We start from the raw sequence: 11,779 nt of genomic DNA, 5'->3' as shown, positions 1-11,779 counted from the left end.
CTGACTCCGCAGGGGGCTGAGATGCAGGGTCAAAAGGGGGCAATTTGGCTATATTGCTTTAAGTGACTTCATCTCTGGAATTAAGAGATGGATATCAACCATACTTGACTGGAAGCATCCCTAGGTGGTGGGGATTCAAAATTGTACAAATGGTGTTGCTGACCTCTCGGGTTAAGGGATGGGGCCAAACAAATGTATTACTTGGAAATGGTTGAGATCCCCACCGTATAACCATATATACAATTGCTGAGTATAAAGAGAAGAATGCACAGTTGCTTCCAGGATGGCCCTAGGGTCTGGCCCCACCCTTGGAGGCATAGTCCCTGGGTCATAACTTTTAAACGGTTGAGATCCCCTCCCCAAAACTATATATACAATTGTTGGGCATAAAGAGACTAATGCAGTCATGATATTAGAATTGATCCCAGGGTCTGCCCCACCTTTGCAGACTTAACCCTTGAGTCATAACTTTGAAACGGTTGACATCCCCAACCCAAAACTATAAATACAAATGCTGGGCAAAAAGAGACGAATTACATATTCCCTTGGATCTCTATAGGATAATATTTTGCCATGATTGCTTAGATATCCAGGTGAGCGATACAGGCCTCTTGTTATAACCACGGACTTAGATACTGAAAGTACTGTTTAATAACTAACTGGTAAAAAGGAGCTCATGCTATCTAAAGGCATCTGCTATTTCAGAACATGTTTCAGAAACAGTTCTTCACTTTACGAAAAAATCACTTTGAACATTTTGTCAGATTTGTGGCAGATTAATAACTCTATAACTCATAAACACGATCATAAGGATTGATTGACCAAGCAAAAAGAAAAACTGCAAATCCAAAAAAGTGCATTTGATCATTTGCTCACAATGCAGCTACGTGGCTGGTTGTCAGCATATCCATTATGTAGTAATTTTTAAAATTAAAACACTTAACATAAAAATACGTGTTAAATATAGTGCAATACAACCATATTTTATTTTAGTATTATAAATACAATATTCCTGTATACTGCAATATACCAGTTTTCTTGTATATTATGATTGTCTTGATTGCACATAATGATTGAAAACTTAAGGAATATTGATTGATTGTATGCATTTAATGAAGACTGAATGTTGAATTTAAGGTAAACTGCAATCTTTCTAATGGTATAGAAGAGAAGTGTTTCCCATCTAAAGATTATGTACCTTTCATTGTTAATTATGTATTCATATATTTTGCTGTCTCATTTGGTGCTGTCATTTACAAAAACAGTACCAAAATGGCAATATCAGTGAAATGAAGTCTTAACAGGGCTTAGGTGACTTTAGGTCCATAATTTCACCCCTATAGTTTTTTCCTTTTTTCTTTTTTTTTAATTGAACTTGTTGAAGTCCTTTATATTACGATTAATATATAATTGAAGTCGAATTTAGCAGAAATACATTAAGATATTAAGAATTTTATTTATTCCGTTCCAAATGCAGTGATGTATCCGTACAATATATAGATCTCACAAACGTATGCTAAATATATAGAACAAATGTCACTCTTAGTCCTAATATTTCGGCCTCCATGCCTTCTTCAAAGGCGAAAGATATTGGGATTTAGAATGACGTTTGTTCTATGTTTTTATCTTTTTCCCCTTTGGAAATCGTCTGTTGTTTATTCTGCTAAATACCTGTGAAAGACTATTCCTCATATCAATTATTCTTTGAGTAAAGTTATGTTTTCTGATTATTTAAATGACAATGTTGTTTGAGTATTTTTTTTACTGTGACCACGAGTTTTTCCTTGAGTGGCGAGATCGAACAATATCTCCACCAAATTCGGATCATAAAGCCCATTTGTAAACTTGAACACGTTGATCACATCTCCGCGCAAGCGCTAGTATGGTAGAGTTGTCTCTCGCTGTAGCTAATGGTCTTACAACCGGGGAGTGATTTTGTAGGTCTTCTATGAGGTTCACCATCCTTTTGATCTTAATTTTGTGAGGACACCAACCAACGTACTCTAAATGAGGTGGAACAAGCGTTTTAAAAAGATTTGTGAAAATTCTTTGTCCTGATATACAAATGATCTCCTTATGACACCTACGATGCTGTGAGCTTTATTTATTGCTTGTTGGATATGTACAGATATTACATTTTGGTATGGAACAACTGCATTCTTGGTACGGGTTGACTAGCACTGATCGTCGGAGGTACGGACGGACTGGAGTTGATGTGGTGCATTTATGAATGAAAATAAAATGTAATTATTTGAATACAAGATAAAAGTTTGCAGACTGAATGTAATGAAAATAAATGTTACAAAATAATTTGAAATAATGTCACTTCTTGTATGCATTTGTGTCTCATATGTTAATCATATTCACATCTTCTTGTTATATTTGTCATTTTCAAACCAGTCTGTTATTTCCGCATCTTTTGCCATTCCGTAAAACACACTACTTGTATCCTGAATCAGTGTTCGTGGGGTGTCGAATTCCGCGATGAGACCTTTATCCAGAACCATTACCCTGTAATGAAATATTGTTGATAGGGTTCTTCAAGACAAATGCTTGATATAGGGAATGAAACACATGCAAAATTAGGGAAATCACAGTTGGATTTATTTTATCAAAAAATTACTAATTACATAATTAAGATACATATGAACTTGATCTTGAACTAAAACTGACTGTGCAGTTTACATTGTTAATCTGTGGTTCGATGTTGCAAAAACTGTAAACAAAAGAGTGACTGACACTGACACTGCTGATTACCATATACATGTGTTATATACACCATTATTATGCAATGGTTGCTAAAAAGTGTTAATTACAGATTTTTTTTTAATTACTACATTTAAAATACCTATTGTAATTTTGTATAGTGTTAAGCCTATTGGCGATGTATTTTTCCATGACAGCGTTGATTGCTAAGAATGTAATATGCACGTATTAATTTTGGTGTAACTTACTACATTTTAGCATACCTATCCTAATTATGTTAAATCTAATGGCGATGTACTTTTCAATGACAGTTTTAATTACTCTGTATGTGACATACCTATGGTAATCCATGATAGTGTTAAGTCTATGGGCGATGGTAAGTACAGTGCATTCCTCGAACTCGCTCTGTATCGTCTGTTGTATGAGTTCGTCAGTCTCCATATCAACAGCGGCGGTAGCCTCGTCCAGGATTAGGATTTTGTTTTTGTGGAGCAAGGCTCGACCGAGACACACCAGCTGTCTCTGACCTACACTAAAACGTATATATACACAACATCGTTAGGTTTGCACACGTATTTCAAGAAAGGACACATGATGTCATCAAAATTATAAAGATATATAGTTAAAGCACATCTCGGAGGTCCATCCTTGGATATATGTTTTGTAGGTATAGGATCAGTATCAGCGCCCGAGACAATCAGCTGTCTCTGACCAATTCTAGAACGAGAAACGCATTCATACCACAAAGGAATAAGAAAAGAAAACCTTTAATTATTTTATTTAGATACTAAAACAATGAAATAAGCTGACATTGGAATTAACATAATGTCGATGTATTTAAGTTATTCGAATCACTTTTTCTGTTTATTAAGATTCAACCTGGATTTATGGAAGCTTATAATCTAAATAATTACCTCAAATTCATCCCGCCTTCTCCACATTCATAATAGAGCTGATCTCGTTGATTCTTAACAAATGACTTCATATGGGCGGACTCCAACGCTTTCCATATTTCATTATCTGTAAATCTTTCCAGCGGGTCAAGGTTGGCTTTTAATGGCCCGGAAAATAGCACAGGATCCTTCAAAACAATAAATACGATATCGTTCAGTAATTCTGATACTTTTAAACTAGGATTTATGTTTAAAAAGTTTAGAGGCCATTGTATCGAAATCGTCGAACTGTTTACAAAATTCAAAACTTAAGTCAATAACTTTATGACAAAAAAAGTGTTTGCCACATAAAATAATAAAAAATATTTTAATTTGCTTCATCATATAAAGATTATATTGGTTTGTTGTTACAATTTAATTAGTATTTTTTCGGTGATACATCATATTTTCTATGGAAGGATATATTTTTCTCAATCCCGTATAAACCTACGTACGTGTACCATTATCTGTCCTCCCAATCATACAGTTGTACTGATAGTACTGATACAAGGCAGATATCGAGGTGTGATTAAAACTTCCATCATCAAACCGTATCATCATACAAAGGACATCAAGTGCTTTTAGATTAAGCCTGTTAAAGTCGTTCGGGGATTTTATGCTTTTATCTGAATACTGTACAACCTTTTTCGTGGTCGCGGATTTGCGAATTTGCTAAATTTTCTTGGGTCATCCTTTTTCTAGTAGCCATTGCGCAAGAGGCTACGGGAAGGCTGGGTTAATTTGCAATATATTTCGTGGTTTAGCTTTTTCGTCGAAAAATTGTTTCCACGATGTTTGATGCAAGTAATAATTAACCACCCTTGTCCCCTCCACATCCATTACATCAGTATAATTTGCATTTATATATAAAGTACCTCATATGAGTTCTAAAGTATTCTAAGTATTTGAATTTGTTCAACGAGCCCCTGGTAAGCTTTAATGAAACGCGTCGTGATTTCATCAATCTCGTGAAGTGGAAAATATGTGTTTTTTAAAGAAAGATGTCTCAGAAATTGATTAAGACATTTTGCAAATATTGCGAATTTTCCTGTCATCTTTGAAGTTTTGATTTCACCGTCTTCACTATTAAGCTATAACCTCCTTTACGGCATCATAATATAATATGAAAGTCTGACGTCATTGCATTGTCATTTAATGTACAAATCTTTTATCACATCTTGTGCTATTTCAGTGTAAGAACACATGACTTGCGTTTTCTTACACGAACACCCATTGTATCGTCACTAGCATCATATAGTGAGACTTGAATACAGGATGAAAGGCAAAAGTGGCGGCGTTTTTCCTTTCCTTTTCTACTTAAATTTCGTCGTGCAATATTCGCGAGAGTCCCTGTCCATTATATACATTGAAACCTCATTCATTTGCAAACTTGCAACCGTATTTCAAGGTCTCCTTTGTTAATTTCCAAAAAAATGTCATCATACCCGCCCCTCAATATATCTCCAAACTCCTTTATCGTGCCTGGATTTCACATAACATGATAATAATATACAAATTTGAAATAGCGCCATATCTAGCTAGAATATGCCACTCTAAAACGCTTTACAGTACATAGATCAATACAATTTTGAGGACTTCGCAGGAGCTGCCTTAACAGGTGCTAACTTCTATTCCTATGTCACCTGACCAATATCTCCCTACGTGTTTATACCTGCTCGTGTGCTGGAGATGTATGGTTGTTTCATAGCAAATACATTAAAATCACCTGTGGTAGTATAGTGATGTTTGATCTTAGATCATGGAGACCAAGGTCAGATGTTCGTAGCCCGTCTATGGAAATCGCACCAGATGCAGACTCAATAAGTCGGAATAAGGCGACAGTCAGAGATGACTTCCCGGCTCCAGTCCTCCCTACTATTCCAATCTAAAATTCAAATGAAATCCACGTAAACATAGTTTGCTTGTTATAAGATTAAACACGTGTATGGTTAAATCCTTGCCCAAGGATCATGGAACAAACGTCTACTTACTTTTTTGCTTAGCCATTCACGTATGACGTAACTTTTCATGATATTATTTGTGATCGATTAAGTCAAATCTTAAATTGTTTTAGACTTAAGGTCGTTTAATGATCTTGGGGCCTGCTTTTATTTTGGTGTGTCCTTAGCTCCGTTTTAAAGGTATTTCCTTCTTTTATTTCTTCGGACAACTGATAAGTGATAGCATCTTCACATGCTAGTTTGATTTGGTTTAACTTGATGTAATAGAATATTAAAAGACCAGGTTAAAATTGTTATGATATTTAATTCTGACCTGTTCCATATTGATGCTACAATGTGACATATTTCTCCACATGAAATGTTTGGTATGGGTCGTTTAAACGTACGCATTGATATCGATTCAGTGACAACAAAAATATATAACTTGGTTTGGCTAATGAGGGCGTGTTCAAACTGTAATCCATGTTCATAAAATCTTACATACAGCCATCATAGGGGGTCTACCCCCGACCCCATTCCGTATTTTCTTAGAACAAAATTCATTTTTTTTATGTGATATGTGTTTTGTGTTATTGATGTGATAAAAAAATAACATTAAAATAACTTGGTATTAAAACCGCAATCAGCACCCATGATTCTGAATATGCAATGCCGATTGTTGTCAAATGTCTATGGCTTTTTAAAATGAGATTTTTTTTTAGATAATATACAATCGAATATTTTTTAAACGGTGCAAACATTCAATTATTTTCTCGGACCATAAACAATAATTATGAATTTAACTGTACATGTACAGCTGCTTGGTTTCTTATATGGCAACTACGCGCTCATACTATCAATGCAAATATTTAGTATGATAAGTATTTTATTACCTTTTCCCCACTCAGTATCTGACAATCTATGCCCCTCAGTACGAGGTCCAGTCCAGGACGGTACCTTGTTGTGAACCCTTCGAACTTGACAGTTCCGGAGTTGGGCCACTTAGGAGGAGGGCGGAAGTAATGTCTGATCCATTCAGCCTGTCAAAGGCAGAGACGAAATTTAGTCGTTTCATATTTTTAAATTACATTTGTGAAACTGAAATACGGCTTCTTTATCGGTGAATCAGCACTTCGTAAGTGTATTTTAGCACAGAACGAACAAATGCCTTCGTCCAAATGCAAGATCCAATCACTTCAACAACATGTATAAGGTTTGTACCATGGGTATAGAGAATAGAAAAAGTATTTGGATGAAGAACACGTATGTTTGTCAAACCTCTGCCGGTAGATCCGTGTACTCCACCACACGTTCCGCAGACACGATGTTCATCTGCATCTCGCTGACAGAAAACACCACTAGTGATAGTGACACAACTATCTACAATTTTAAGACAAATACAGTGGTTTTCCAGTTAATATAAATCAAGGAACATCATTCAGGTATTTATAGAAGATTTTTATTCAATTACAAATGAACAGGTTGAATGTTCGCACATACGATTATGTAAATGATGTAAATTCTTAATTCGTAATAAGACTTTAATTTTCGCTGCAGTTAAATTTTCGCCCTGTGCATTGTGAACGAATTTATCATTACAGCGAATATAAGTTAACAGCATAATAAACATGGTAATTGAATGTGAAGGGCGAAAATAACACCGGAACGAAGTTTTCGGGTATACAGTATGTGAAATAAACAATTCCGTGAGTCTTTACCTGTAATGAGTAAGTGAGAGATAGGCCGACGTCCCCGCTGCTCATATCGGAGGAGTTGATGGCAAACAAGGCGGCCACAAACACCAGTATATTACTGATAGTCTCCACAATGATGCTAATCCACCTAAAACAGGACACTTCAGAGTAAAAAATCGGGGAATTGGTACCACTATAGGTTCATAATATTCACACTTTACACTCATTGCTACTTTTGAATAACCCAGTGCTCCATTTAACTTTGATATTCATTTAAATAAGTAAGTTTACGCTCATTTCCTTCTTTTTAATTAGTAGAGAATGATAAATAAGACAATTTTACGCAAAATGTATTGTTCAATAGAAGTATGATTTGAAAGAATGTATTTCGGTAGCATCTTGCCCTAAACGTCTCGAGCACGTACAGAAACATGATGTATGGTAAATTTATTATTGAATAAAAGTATGTTTAAAAATATAAAGCAGTCGTTTATATACAGTAAACACAACACAACAAGAGAAGTTTTCATTTAATGCAACTAATAATCAGTCAACACTATCACAACAAACATCCGTAGATTTAACAACCTTCTACATGAATCTGAAAACAAACTCTACTGATCATTTTATGTATAACAAATACTCTGTAACCTGCAAAAACCTTAACCTTGCATCAGATATATACAATCTGTATTTCTTTTACAAAAAATAAATGTGATGAGATTTTGTAACTAATGATAATCAGTCTTGTTGGACAGGATGGAAACGTGCAGAGGGTCTTAAATCGTACAATAATATGGAAACCTGAATACAACAAAAACCCTACTGAGACAAAATAAGTGTCTCAGAAAGACACTAGTATATTCCCTAAATCACTAGTACTAACAGTTAATTTGTTGTCAAGGGTTTACCGCCCTATCAACAGCTAATGCCATTTAAGGACGTGCCTTCATATATGTTTTGTGTATGCGTGCATGTGTGTATGTGTGCCTTTGGCATGGTATGTTGGTGTATTTGCCTCCTTGTGATAGCACTGATCTGATACCGACTTTAAAGGGCTATCCCACTGAAATACCATGCCGAAGGCACTCAGCACAGCATTCCGCCCGGTCACATTATAATGACAATGGGTAAACCAGTTGTTGCTACTATCCTAAATGCAGAACGTTTAGCAGGGGACAGTAGTGTTTACTAATAATATCCAACTACTACTCGCCTTGCCGACACATTAGCGGCATAGTAGAAGACGGCGTTCTTGTCTACCCGTTTCTGAGATTCCTCTATAAAACGCTCGGATGCCTGGTACGCCCGTATTACACTAGCGCCCGTGATTGTCTCACTGAAGTGATTGTATACCGGCGAACGAGTCACTGACTCAATCCTCTTCAGCTGACGAGTTGTTGGTAGGTAGCAGATCTATGAAGACAGAAATGAGATGTAAACAATAGAAATACAGAGATCGAATGAGTCACAGAGGAAGAATCCACCAGCGAGACTTTTTCGGTAATGCGTCGTACTATTAACTACATGTCCAGGGTTCGATCCCATTCGGGAGCATTGAAAAATATTGACAAATTATACTGATGAAACGATTTCAAATTATTATATGCAAATAATCAGTACAAGTTATGAAGAAAATCAATTTTACCAGAACGCCGGGTACTTTAACATTAACACCCCCTCACATAACCATCGGGGCCAACAAATGTGATTACTGTTAACAAAACTTGTTTCAAGATAGTTTTAAAATATATATACAGTCTATTTCTTTAAACCAGTGGTCTCAGCTTCGATCCCTAGCAGAGGCAAAGAACAAATTTGATTTGCTTCCCAAACGACTCAATTCATAACATAATCAAATAATGAGTAAAAAATTTTGGCAGACGAAACAATTCATAACATACAATCATGTAATATGCAAATAATCAGTATATGTATGAAGACAAGTGATTTTCCCAGAACAAGAGTTTCCTCTCCCTTCGCTTCGCGCTATCATCCGAGCAAACAAGAGTGACTGATATACAATGACAGAAGCTGTTCCATAAATGTTGAAAAATACAGAAAGTGTTTAACGATTCATTTCAAGCTGGTTGCGTCCTACTAAACTATATATGGTATCCTAAAATATCAGAACTGCTACTTACCAGGGCTACTGCAAATAGAACCCCTGCAGGGACAAGAGCGACGAGGAAGGTTGGTATCTCAATACATATAACAATGACTGTTGATATCAGAATGAACACTACAATGTTAATGAGTCTGTAGGTCCTAGGCATACGGTCATCAAGGACATCTATATCACTGGAGAACCGGTTCATAATACGACCGATAGGTGTCGTGTCGAAAAATGACATTGGCGACCGGAAGGTACAGTGTAGCATCTGTGCATGAAGGCGGCCATTTCCGTGCACAATTCTTAGTAGTGAAACGAGGCCAAACAGCTGAAGACATATTCCTGAGAAGAAAGGTGGATGTATTTGTCTTTGATTGGAATGAACAACATTAATGTAAGAAAAACAATATTAACTTGTAGTCTACAGACATAGATCATGATATAAAGTACACGAGAAAAATATTGCAGTTAAACAAAACTTTTAAAGAAGCTGTTATATTCATGAAATTATCATTTGGTGAAAAATCCTTTTTATGTAGTCGCTAAAGTGAGTTAATGTGTGTTGATTGTGATACATTATATTCTCAAAGTGTAGTTTGATGTCTGTTTTGTTGTCGCTAGCCAAGTTCTCATTACAAGGACATGCATTTACCTGGATGTGACTTACTTTAACATGGTATATGTCGTCGATGAAACATAAAGCGCTAACCCTTTCGGTACATCTGGCCTTATTATCTTTTTACGTTTTCAATGGTCCCCTTTACATATACAATGTTATACTATCTGCCCTAGTTTTATCGTTTTTTGTCGAATAACAGTGATTTTTGACAATTAAGCAGTTGCTTTATTTTGTTAACTTTTCAAATCAATATATCGGGGTTGTTTTCACTCAGTTTTACCTTGCACAATGCCGATTACTCCATAAACAACGAGGTAGTAGACATTTCTGTTGATGTACTCGTCCTCCCCTTGGTTACTCGTGTTGACGAGGTACTCGTCAGTTGTCCAATCAGTGATCCAGAACGTTGAGTACATACTCAGACCTTGATATGCGACCATCATCATCAGCGAAAAAAATGTGGCGAACACACCCGCTGCTTTCATGTAGGCGATATACACCGACCACTTCACCTACAGTATCATCGACGTATGTTATTTATGTTAACGGACGGTAGAACAACAACACCACAAGTATGGATTGTATATATTAAACGAAGGGAGGTCAGGCTATGATGTGAAATGAAACTAAATAAAGATGATATTACCACACGAGGCCAATGAATGACCTGATGGCAACATTAAAAAACCCCGAATTGAGGCCGATGCATGATGTGAAATGAACCTAAATAAGATAGTATTACCGGGCGAGGCCGATAGATGATCTGATAGAAACATAAACAAAGAGATATATAACGAATTGAGGCCGATGCACATTATATGTATGATGTGAAATGAACTACAATATGTTTTCGAAAACTAATCATATGTGTAGGAATTCGCCAATGATATCGATACAATTTATAAAAATATATCAAATAAAAAACATCAATCCAACAACGTTCGTCAGATAAAATAGTTCACACTATAATAAACATGTTTTTACACAATTTTAAACTGACATGACGATGACAAAATAGTCGCCAAAAGACTATAAAACTAAATCTTATAATTACAACATGAGGTGATATGTCTTTTATATTAATTATAGAAAATGTAAAAACAATATCGATAAAAAACCACAATGATAATTAAGTTATAAACCTACAAATTGTAATATCACAAAATAAAATTAAATGCGAGACAATCAAAATTTAAACCAGTCTGTTAAATTTTGAAAATAAGTTTTAAAAAAAAAATGAAAAAAAAACTTACCGCGCCTTCCTCTGTGGATTCATTTGTGATGAGCTTTCCTAGGTCAACGTCTTCTGTCTGTTTCATTGACCTGGTTAGTGACCGTGAAAATGACCTCGACATTTGACGGGAAACTGCCCGAGTTAACATTTTTGATGGTACTTTCCTGAAAGAAAGGCGAACAATTGGTAATAATTTGTTGTATAGAATATCTCATTTTGTTTGGTACTGACCTGTTATTGTACCATGGATAAGGCAGTTGTTGGCAATAAAGTGACGTAATTATTATGCTGCGGAGACAACCCCTTATCTTGATGTACCTACCTGACACTTTGCCGTCGAGACAACCCCTCTACGCTGATGTTATCATCTGATGTAGTCCGGCCATCAGACATAACCTCCTCGACATGTTCCCACATCTTGTCCTTCATTTCCTGTACTATAATTATTCAAAATCATTATCAATTCGTCACTTATATAAACATACAGTTTCTGTCGCCTTTGCGGATAAATTAATGTTACTTGCAAGGTCCATTCGTATTG

General features: G+C 35.8%; 1 protein-coding gene across 1 annotated transcript in view; it reads right to left on the bottom strand.

Moving 5' to 3' along the window:
* Positions 1–791: 791 nt before the first annotated feature.
* Positions 792–11,779, bottom strand: part of LOC110446364 (multidrug resistance-associated protein 1-like) — a 32,036-nt gene continuing 21,048 nt past the window's right edge. The window contains exons 21-32 of the mRNA XM_021491483.1: positions 11,561–11,675; positions 11,258–11,402; positions 10,285–10,516; positions 9,417–9,727; positions 8,489–8,688; positions 7,297–7,420; positions 6,857–6,958; positions 6,472–6,618; positions 5,365–5,523; positions 3,621–3,787; positions 3,044–3,238; positions 792–2,511 (exon numbers count right to left, since the gene is read on the bottom strand). Of these exons, the coding sequence (XP_021347158.1) occupies positions 2,364–2,511; positions 3,044–3,238; positions 3,621–3,787; positions 5,365–5,523; positions 6,472–6,618; positions 6,857–6,958; positions 7,297–7,420; positions 8,489–8,688; positions 9,417–9,727; positions 10,285–10,516; positions 11,258–11,402; positions 11,561–11,675 (2,045 nt within the window). The 3' untranslated portion in view covers positions 792–2,363. The remainder of the gene's footprint in view (positions 2,512–3,043; positions 3,239–3,620; positions 3,788–5,364; positions 5,524–6,471; positions 6,619–6,856; positions 6,959–7,296; positions 7,421–8,488; positions 8,689–9,416; positions 9,728–10,284; positions 10,517–11,257; positions 11,403–11,560; positions 11,676–11,779) is intronic.

The sequence above is a fragment of the Mizuhopecten yessoensis genome, unplaced genomic scaffold (genome assembly GCF_002113885.1).
Source record: "Mizuhopecten yessoensis strain PY_sf001 unplaced genomic scaffold, ASM211388v2 scaffold2681, whole genome shotgun sequence".
Lineage (NCBI taxonomy): Eukaryota > Metazoa > Mollusca > Bivalvia > Pectinida > Pectinidae > Mizuhopecten > Mizuhopecten yessoensis.
Note: the sequence above shows the minus strand (reverse complement) of the source record. Positions and strands in the feature narration are given on the sequence as shown.